The sequence below is a fragment of the Taurulus bubalis genome (assembly GCF_910589615.1).
Source record: "Taurulus bubalis genome assembly, chromosome: 6".
NCBI lineage: Eukaryota > Metazoa > Chordata > Actinopteri > Perciformes > Cottidae > Taurulus > Taurulus bubalis.
In genome coordinates this window covers 23,325,023-23,335,910 of record NC_136594.1, presented here as the reverse complement: position 1 = coordinate 23,335,910, position 10,888 = coordinate 23,325,023, and the positions used below count along the sequence as shown (strand labels likewise).

The 10,888-nt window shown below is 44.8% G+C and overlaps 1 protein-coding gene across 1 annotated transcript in view; it reads left to right on the top strand.

Annotated features, from left to right (window-relative positions):
- apbb2b (amyloid beta (A4) precursor protein-binding, family B, member 2b) overlaps positions 1-7,537 on the top strand; it is a gene marked incomplete at its 5' end in the record, with an annotated part of 21,084 nt that extends 13,547 nt beyond the window's left edge. The window contains 6 exons of the mRNA XM_079220246.1: positions 41-155; positions 1,320-1,404; positions 4,271-4,354; positions 4,522-4,637; positions 5,758-5,937; positions 7,057-7,537. Of these exons, the coding sequence (XP_079076372.1) occupies positions 41-155; positions 1,320-1,404; positions 4,271-4,354; positions 4,522-4,637; positions 5,758-5,937; positions 7,057-7,227 (751 nt within the window). The 3' untranslated portion in view covers positions 7,228-7,537. The remainder of the gene's footprint in view (positions 1-40; positions 156-1,319; positions 1,405-4,270; positions 4,355-4,521; positions 4,638-5,757; positions 5,938-7,056) is intronic.
- Positions 7,538-10,888: the final 3,351 nt, after the last annotated feature.

The window sequence follows — 10,888 nt, the reverse complement described above, 5'->3', positions numbered from 1 at the left end:
GTATGTCTTCGCTGACCCGTTGTTCTCCTCTTCTTCTCAGGGACTTTGCATACGTGGCGCGGGACAAAAACACCAGGATCCTGAAATGTCACGTGTTCCGCTGTGACACGCCAGCCAAAGCCATCGCCACCAGCCTGCACGAGATCTGCTCCCGGGTGAGTGGGTTCGGAGCGGGGTCCCGAGGCCCGTATAACATATGTAAAATAATGATAATAATAATGTATTACCAGTAGTTGTGGCACCTGAGAAATAATGCATTTATTTTCTCAGGTACGGTGTATTGTTTTATCATATTTATATTCCACAGTCCCGGCACACATTTTAATCTTAGCACATCTAATCTGCAGTCCTGAAAGAGTCCAACAACAAGATTAAAGTAATCTAAAGTTTCTCCTAAAACAGTTATCACAGAGCTTCCTCTGCGCTGAGCGTCCACTCTGAGATGAATACAGATTCACTGCAAACACTGTTACAAGAACAATTTTTAAACCAGGCTTCTTTTAAATAAAACAATATTTTATTGTTGCTGCTTAATTCACCGAACTGGCCTGGAATTAATGGACTTTCCTTTTGTTCCCAATAAAACACATCAATAGCTTCCGAATTTGAACGTGATGTCGGAGAAGATCTTTAAACTCTGTCTTTGTTTATGCAGGCTCATAATCCGCGAGCATTAAAACAAAGTTCTTATAACAGATCCCGCTTCAGCACCGCCGACTCGAACGCCCTCAAATGTTATTTATTTGAAGAAAAAGGTGAAGGAGGAGCCGTTGGTCTGTCTTTCCAGCCTTCATGCTGATTTGACCCTCCCTACCCCCGCTTTACGTATCATACAACACGCTCTGTTGAATACAGAATGTCCACACTAGAAAGGATCAATGAGGAGAGGCAGAGAATTGGGCTCAGCGGGGGTTTGTAAAACCCTGATTTAAGGATATGTGTAATTTATGTGTGGTATATTTCCATATTGTGTGTGAGATTTGGGCTGTTTTTGTTCGTCTGGGCTGTGTGTTTCCTTGGAAAGATGTGTGTGTGTGTGTGTGTGTGTGTGTGTGTGTGTGTGCTCCCCAGGTGAAATGAATAGACAACATGACAGTATCAGGGGTGAAACTGCTCGAGGCTTTTCCTGAGCTCTTTCATCTTTTTCTTTTCTTCTTCTTCTTCCCTCCCTCCTCATCCTTTCACTCTTTCAATTTCACACATTTTTTCTTTCCGTCTCCTCAACCTCCTCCCTCGTGTCTTGTGATTCCGCGTCCGTTGTTACACGGCGTTTCCTCATACTTACTATACCATACTGTGTCTGCCCGTCCCTCCTCCAGATAATGACAGAGCGAAAGAATGCCAAAGCGATGGCGGGTTCTCTCCAGGACAGGATGCAGGCCGGACTAGATCTCCCTCTACAAGGTAGGCTTCACACACACTGGACCTCCCTCAGCGGGCTCGTGTTTGTGTGTGTGTGTGTGTGTGTGTGTGTGTGTGTGTGTGTGTGTGTGTGTGTGTGTGTGTGTGTGTGTGTGTGTGTGAGAGAGAGATAGGGATTGTGACTACTGACGTGCATCAATAGACAGTTATCACTTTCTTTTCAGCACACTGCATGCATTTAAACTGGCTATTTGTAAGAGCAGAAAGTCTCGAATACCACCGCGGCGTCCTCTGTTAATGCGGCGCAAAGTCACGACCAGTTGAGACAGTTGGATTCATATATAATTAATTTGTATTAATTAAAACAACGATTTTTATCCAAAAGATCCCCAACCATCACTGTGAGTGGATTACAGATTGAAGGTGCCCTGTGAAGTTTTCCTGGACACAAACAAAGTTCCGTTAACATTTGGTTACGTCCCGATCACACGCCAGAACCGTCTCGCACGCAAAAGCATTGTTTTCCTGTGGTGCGTTTTTTCGAACGTTTGTTAAACGCGCATCAAAGTTGAAATATTCCCATATGGACCGCTCGTCAATGTCACACTTGGAACCAGTCAGCCAATCAAATCAAGCAAGAGAGCGGGCTCTATTACTTTCAGACATGAAAATCCTTCACCTTTCGGCGAAATTCGCCGTTTTGAAACCAAAATAGGTAACATACGTGAAGCGTGTAGATCCTAAGAGTTTTTGTTTTTAGGGGGGGGGGGGGTCAACTGTCCGCCGTTTCTGAAATTGGAGTGGGACACGGAAAAAACTGAGGTCGTGATCATCTTAGCAATAGAAGATCTTTGACATGTCGAGTTTTGGCCAATCAGCGTTAAGACGTCTACAGCGGCTTCATTTCCCTCCCACCAGTTTTTTAATGGCAAACTAGTCCACTAGCTAACACGTTAGCTAACGTTGTTGGAGAGACAGCGAGTGAGAGTACTGGCAGTGGAGAGTCCGTGGCAGCGTGTGACGTCAGACAGGAGAGCGGCGAGTCAGTTCTACCTACCGACACCTGACTACATATAAGGAGAGGACAAGTGGAGATTTTATCCAACTTTTATTTTAATAAAAAAAACGAAATGAGTTTCCTCCGTAGGGTGGCCGGGCTACTGTTTATATTTAAGGGTTTAAGATCTACGTGTAGAAAGAAAGTGTATCCTCCAGTTAATTATAATCTATAGAGTTATGCTTATATATATATATATATATATATATATATATATATATATATATATATATATATATATATATATATATGTAGTATACTTTACCACTCCTTCCCTAGAGAGCTAGTGGGTTTGTGAGAGGGAAGGAGGGGAAATTCATATCTCACGTCGTAAAAGTTTCATGGAGGCTGCAGTGAGCGAGCGCATCACATCATTTCCGATTTGCCTTCGCCGAGGCGTTTCTGAGCGCCGCGTGTCGGTGTGATCGAGCCTCAGTGTCCTTGAAGCCTGAGAAATGCGCTGAATGCATTTAACAACTGTACACATCTCTGTAAATACTTGATGAGGCTTACAGCCTTCTTGTTTCTCTGCTCCGCCTCTCGCCTGTGTGCGTTATCGCTCCCCGCTCCATCAGTAGAATGGTGTGAAATATATTTCTGCCAGTGGTCAAAATGTCCACACGGTACCGTTAACGTTTGTTGGCCGTTCCCAGATTTAGGGGTGTGCGGTCCAGTGCACCAGCGTGTGACAGTGTTCAATAATCTCAAATTTACAGAGAAGACGTGGAGGGAGCTCCTCAAGTTCTTATTCATCAGACAGATGGGAGACGTAGCCTGCCAGGAGACGTTGAGGGCGGTAAAACAAGATTTCTCGGTGGGCTAAAAAACACCGACTCATGCTGCATATTTTTGGACCTGGACTGTTTCTCTCTTTCAGTCATGAAAAAAAAAAAAAGAGAACAACGAGCTTTTTCTCGCATCGCTCACCGTCTTGTCGACCGCCGGCTCGCTGTCACTCTGCCGAGGAAAAGAAAGATTGTCCGTGCCGCAGCGTGTCATTTATATATGCTCGTGATCGGACGAGACGCAACAGTCCGGCCTGCAAGCTGACAGCTCGTCAAACTCAGCCGCCGCAGTGTCTCTGCTCGAAAAATGAACTCGGAGTGAACCGCAGGGTGCAGCAGGAGAATGTCTCACTGGAGTCCACTGTGATGATCCAAAGCCGGGTTCTGCTATATACTGAAAACATCCAGTGACCAGAAGGGCACAGACCTCTGCCAATGTAATGTGTTACATTACATTTAATTTAGCTGACGCTTTTATACAAAGTGACTTACAATAAGTGCATTCAACCATGAGTACAAACTCAGAACAATCAACAATCAAGAAAGTACAATTTCTTCGACAAAGTTAAACTACAAAGTGCTATCAGTAAGTGCTAATAAAGTGCTACTACGGCGCTCCTTATTCAAGGGTCCTTCCTTGAATGACCAATGCTACACACTTCCACCAAGTTTCATGAAAATAGAGCCGTAATCTTTTATTTCTGTGAGTCTTCTTGCGGACAAGCAAACCAAATAAATAAGTGAGAAAGAACTTCATCTTTAAGCAGTCGTTGGAAAGCAGAACTCAAGGATATAACATGAACTTCCATTGCAGTGACAAACAATGGAGAGAGTCAACAACGCATCTGTTAAACTAAACTAAACAAACCCGAGGACCAGGATGACTTCACGCCTTCAGCCTTGTTCCAATCCTCCACGGTGCGTCGATGGACGTCCTGACATTTAGATGTAATAGAGGCCGACGGGGGTTCGGTATCCGGATTGTTTACTCTGCAGGCTACGCGTGGAGACTGGTTGTTGTAATTCAAAATGCGCCTCTTGAACGTGTGCGTGGCTTCCCCCCCAGCAGAGTTCCCCACACCGAAGACGGAGCTGGTTCAGAAGTTCCAGGTGCTCTACCTCGGCATGCTGCCCGTGGCCAGACCAATAGGTTAGTTCAACACACACACACACACACACACACACACACACACACACACACACACACACACACACACACACACACACACACCTGGCACTGTGATGAGACGCAGTCTAACTTTAGATATGATTTTAATGGTTCTGTCTTTTGTTTTTTTTTAACATGCTCCGCTCCAGGCATGGACATCCTGAACGGAGCTATAGACAGTCTGATCGGCTCGTCCAACCGAGAGGACTGGACCCCCGTGGCCCTCAACGTGGCCGACGCTACGGTCACCATCAGCAAAGACGAGGTGAGACGCGCTTCTGCCGTAGCCGAACTACAACCCCCGACCTTCCCTGGGTTTCTTCACTCCGTTGTTTCCAGTTTTCTGTACAGTCAAGATAAAATATGATAACTCAAACTACAAGAAAGAGCGGTAGGCTGTATATAAGAAGCGAATGTAGCCATGGTGACGTCACCCATTGGTTTGTGGACTGACGTTTTGGCCGACACCATCTTGGATTTTGGCCTTCTCCATCTTGGATTTTTTTGCAACCACTGAACAGAAGTGACCATATTTACAGTGACGTAGAGACGCCGTATACGGCCCTGGGAACTGTCAATCACCTTGTAGCCCCGCCCTAAAGCATACCCTGCTTTATGGTCTATTTGACTCTAAATGGAGCATCATTTACGATATGAGACTTGAAACTAGAGATTGAGACCATATACTCATGTTAGAATATTTACTGAGGGAATAAATCAAGAGAGACTTCTATACAACCAGAGGAGTCGCCCCCTGCTGGGCAGTAGAGAGAATGCAAGTTTCTGTACATTCTTACACTGTATGGCAGTCAAACGTTAGGTTGTCCTTTTAGAGAACCTACCTTTACTTATGACAGACTAAAAAAAGATGTACACGCGGCTTTTCTTTAGATACCACTTCATTATGTCTGGTGCACGTCGTTGAGTCTGCCAATAATTTCCTTCAGCAGTCACCACAGTTTTAAAATGTATTCGCCACTCGCACTTCACTGTTGACTCTAATGCGGAAAACACGTCACTCTGGCTTTTCATTGTCAGGCTTTACGGACATTGTCAACCATGAAAGGTAGCAAGCGGCCACCCAGAGCACAAGTCTTAACAGCGTTCGACCGTGCAAATTACATCAAATGCCTTTTTGAGATTTAAATAATTTAGCTGTAAGATGCACATAAAGCCCATCTGCTCCGGTGGACCTGTTTATTAGAAGGCTCCAGTTTTACGGGGCGACTCCCCTGTATGAACATGTGCAACTATATGCCTGTGAGTGCAGAACAAAGGTCGTAAATTCACTCAATAATGTGTTTTTATGGTGTCTTTCCAGTAAAATCACAATCTCCATGTCTATGACTCTCTGATTAATCCCCCACCGGTATGTCTCTGACCAGAACGAAGAGGAGGTGCTGGTGGAGTGTCGCGTTCGATTCTTGTCCTTCATGGGCGTCGGGCGGAACGTGCACACGTTCGCCTTCGTCATGGACGCCGGCAGCCATCGCTTCGACTGTCACGTCTTCTGGTGCGAGCCCAACGCCGGGAACGTGTCGGAGGCTGTGCAGGCGGCCTGTATGGTGAGTCCCCGAGCAGCGACACCGAGCCGACTCCGGCTGGGTCCGTTAGGAAGTGAAGGAATTCCCAGCGCAGGTTCGCTGTGTCCAACCACACATCTTTTTTCTACAGCTAAACTTAAACACTAAAACACAGAAAGTCATTCAAGCTGAAACCACGGGACGGCAAACACATCAGGGCTCCATGCTTCAGGACGTCCCGGGACGAAAATAAATAAATAGAATTGGAGAGGATGAAACAAAAATTTGGGTTAAAAGAAAAATATCTGAATACATGAAAAAGACTGGACATTTTGCACACACACACACACACACACACACATTCATATTTATTTGTATTTAACTGTTCACGTCAAAATCGACACAAACGTGCAAATTCAAAACAACTTTTTATAATAAAAAAACTATGTCAGGAATAAATTACACACATTTGAGACGAGGTTGTATTTCTGGACGACATTTTGAGCCTCGCCTCTTCTTGTGTCGCTGCCAGATCCATATGCTCTATTGCAGTTGTGACATGGCCCTGTGTCTACACGCTGCCGCTGTGCGACATGCAGGCCGCCTGAAGTTAAGATATAGTCTGAGTTCAGCATCAGTCGTCCCTGGAAGAGGACGTCCTTCCAAGGGTTCTCGTATATATTTGGATTGTGCTGCACATCGTTTGCTGCTTTACAGGAGAAGTTTGAAACAGGATACATGCACATTGACACATTGTAATAAACTCACAATACCTTTTACAATATTTCTTTATTTATTATTGTAATGTCCATAACCCCAACCCAGAATGCGGTGTTTCTGCTGTAATGCGACCTATTAGTGGAGATAACTCATCTCCCTCTGCCCTCTCTGCTGTGGGTGAGTCAGAAGATTAGTCGACTGCTGGCTAGGCTATTGATCACATCTATGGATATATGGACACACACACACACACACGCACGCGCACACACCCACACACTAAAACTGATTCACGGTGACAGGAATCACCAGTCATTACTATTGATCACAACTAGCAGCCTGCACCAGTCTCTCCCACAGACACCTCCACAGTCGTACACTCAGCAGCTGTAGCTCTATTATTTACAATATGTCTCTCTCTCTCTCTCTCTCTCTCTCTCTCAGCTGCGGTATCAGAAGTGTTTGGTGGCTCGCCCCCCCTCCCAGAAGGCCTGCGGCTCGTCGCCCCCCGGTGACTCGGTGTCCCGCCGGGTATCGACCAGCGTGAAGAGAGGCGTCCTGTCCCTCATCGACACCCTCAAACAAAAGAGACCCGTCACCGAGTTGCCGCAGTAAACTGTGGTTAAGCCCCTCCCCCCACCCGGTCGCCATGGTAACTAGTCGCATCGCCGGCAAAACCCGTCGCCACCGCAGTAACCATGGAAACACAGCAAACCCCCCCCGGGAGGGGGGAAACACCTGTTCGCAAAGTCCTTCGCTGTTCTCTGAACTAAAATTGGAATTTCGCCTCGAGAGTTCATCGGCTCCCGGGGCGGAATTCTAATTTGTTTCCTGCGAAATACGAGACGAATAGAGACTCTAATCCCACATCAAGAAGGAAAAAAAAACCCACGGAGAAACACCCAATGTGGCGGCCGTGTACATAGACGTGACTCTCATCCCGCCTCGGTGCAGAGATGGAGTGAGGAAGAGGAAGTCGGAGGCGCTGCTTCCGGCATCGCGCGCGTGATGAGCGAGCTCATCGCTGCCCAAACTGCTGATCTCTCCGTGCTCTTATTGTATTTGTGTCTGTGCTGCCAGCATGACCTTGCACACCTGGCCACGCCCCCCTCCCCATGTCATTCACCTGGTTGTCCTGTTGTCTGTAGTGCACCCCCCTCTTCCTCATCGTCCCCTGTGGACTGTAACGTGAAGTGAAATGGAAGGACGGAGCCATCGCGTCTGATTTTAGAATCGCCGCGTAATGAGTGAAAGAAGGAAGCTGCTCGTCAGTCTACACGCACTAACCTGATCCTGCATGAACATTTGATATCAACGTGTGTTCTAGACAATATCAATACACTGCTGCTGCTTACTGGAGGGTGAGAAATCCGAAGCCACGTCGTTGTTGTTGTTGTTTTCTTCGTATTTTCTCTGTTTCTCGTCAGCTGTGCAAGTGTCGGCGTGGAGGGTCGAAACGAGCGGTGACCTTTCACCCGAAACATCCTTCAAACACTTCCTGTTTACGTGTAGTTGTTTTTGTTCTTTCGTTAAACCCTTCGGGAAAACGACAGACGATAGCCATAATGGAGAAGGAGACACAAGGATGGACAGATTGTTCCTTTAAATCCCACCTCAGTATCTATCAGTCCTCAGAGACTTCATGTCCACTTCTAAAAACGGGAGGAAGGCTGAAGCAACCATTCGGAGAAGGCGAATGGAGGAATGTGTTTTTGTACCTGAGGAGGTGAAGGAGAACAGACGGGCTTCACCGCCCGATTCTGCGTTGTTGTTTTTTCCGAGAGGAGGATCAAACGGAGAGAGACGCGTTGACTCAAACCAACAGGACTCTCCCGGGCCGCCATGTGTGTCCAGGGTTCTGTTCACTTGAATGCACCTTCTCAGTTGTTGTGTTTTTCATTGCCTCCTCCTTACTGCACCACTGTCACAGTGCCACTAGATCACTTTTTGGTCTGTTTTCTCTAGTTTTTCCTCTCACAAATCTCAATTCAACACTGCTAGCTCCTCATTATCGCATGTCTGACAAGCTTGGATGTATGGTAATAACTAATGAAGTCTATGAAGTTTATTGCACCTAAAATCATGAACATATTTTAAAAGCCCCTTACATGCTGCTCCACCTGGTGAAGAAGTGTGTAAAGGGCTTTTATGTATTTACATTCATATATAAAAAACAATAACATGTTCAAAGGAGTTGTCTGCTCTAATGTAAGCTGCAGTTGTTAGCATATCAGGCTACCTAGCTTACTGTAGCTAGCTAACTTTATTTTATGGGTTTACCGGTTACATTAGAAGAAAAAAAAAGCATATCCTTTATCAGAGTTAAGGTTAACATCTCTACACCAAGGAGCACCAAACACACGGTTAGTCCAGCTTCCTAAAATCCTGAACCTCTGTCTCGGTTGTCCCAAGTACGTACACTAATGTTCAAATGAAACAACGCTAAACTCACAAATACTCTGACTAACAAGCTCTACGCTGCAACACAAGATCACAGTATTTTTACTGCAAAGTGTCATTTAGCACGACGTTGTGCATGCAGCCCTCAAGTGAGTGTTTTCAACCGTTACCTCAATCGTTAGCTTTATTAGCTGGCTAGCAAGTTGAGAAAATCCGCTAGCAATTGTTGTCACATTTTAGCCACCAAATCAAACGAGAAGGTGCTATTGTCTACTTCTGTTAGAAATACAAAATATATATTTATATTTTATTGAGAAAGCTTTTATTTTAAACTGAATGTGATAAAGTAAAGTTGACGGCGTAGCAGCTAGGAGGCTCAGCGGCGCTCACCTTCCTGCAGCTGCGGCTCTCGTTGCCTCCGGGTCTCGTGCCGAGCTCCTTAACCAGTTGACCGGTAGTGCAGTGAACCAGCAGTGTAATTGAGATTCTGGTGAGAAAATCCAGCCGCATCACCTTCTTTTATCACGAGGATGTTGAAATGTGAATGAGATGACAAAATGTACGTGTACATAACTTAAAATGTAATGTAACATTTGGCATTAATCATTGTTATAAGCTATCTTTTCATTTTTTAAATGTCTGTAGTTATTTTCTTGTTATGAAATGCCTTCTTTTTGAGAACTCACCAAATGGCCAAAGTGTAAAATAGTGATATACATTGTTGTAGATAAGAAAGAAAAAAAATGCCAGAGCGAATAATGAAACAAAGAGAGGTGATTGGAAATCTTCACAGTTGTCAATTCCGTTTTATGCTGAATTTAACTGAGCAATTATCTATGCATTCTTTTGATCTCGAGAAAATGGAAAGTCGCGTAAAGCCTTGCATGCCCTTGGACGGTTGAAAGAACGACTGTATGTACTGAACAGAAATATTTTTTATTTTATTTATTCTATTTTATAAAGGTATATACTGATTTTATTAGTTGGGGCAAGTAAAGTCTCTTGACTCGGTGTCGTTGTGTCAGTCCCCGGTTTACTCACAACGCTACAACAAGCTCCGCTTTGCAGGAAGAAAAAATAAAAAAGGCAGATAAAGGAATATATCTTCACCTTGTACAGTGTACTGAGAGCCGGGAGTCCACCGTTTAACAGGAGTCAAGAGGAAGCGGAGGAAGAGGAGGATAATGATGATGATGATGGTGACAACGGTGGACTCCCGGCGTCTCTGTCAGGCTCACACACATAAACGACAACAAACGCACACCTTTCCCACAGATGGATGCGTCGGCTTCCGTTTGCTGCTCACCGATTTGTACACTTTGTCAATGTAATCAATTGTGAGAATAAACAGCATTATAAAACCGAACCGTCTGCCTCTGTGTGTCTGTGCATCGAGCTTCGTTTACGAGAGATATTTGATAAAGGTTGGCTCCTGCCACCTCGATGCCACGAGGGATTCTCCCCTCTCAGATTGTTTTATTTGATCAAGTTTTAGAGGTCTGAGACGATGGAAGTACGCATTATTTTTTATATATATATTGCATATTTAATTTTAAAAACATAGCAGAGTCATTATATTTATGCCCTTTCAATCATCGTGTGCCTATTGTGTCTTAATAAGTGACTGTAGTAACATGATTGGGTTGGTACCAGTGAGTCTAGTACTAGTACAATGAGTCTTGCCATTCAGCGCAAAGTGCAACGACTAAAAAATAACGTTCTCTTATTAACCTTTAATGTAGTAAAATAAGTCCTTGTGTTTTACAGTAATAACAATAAGTGTGAAAAGTTATTATGAATTAATTTAGACGACGTTCCTTAAGAAAAGAATTTTCGGCGCCCATCCGCCACCCTACTCATTTAAATGCTAAACATG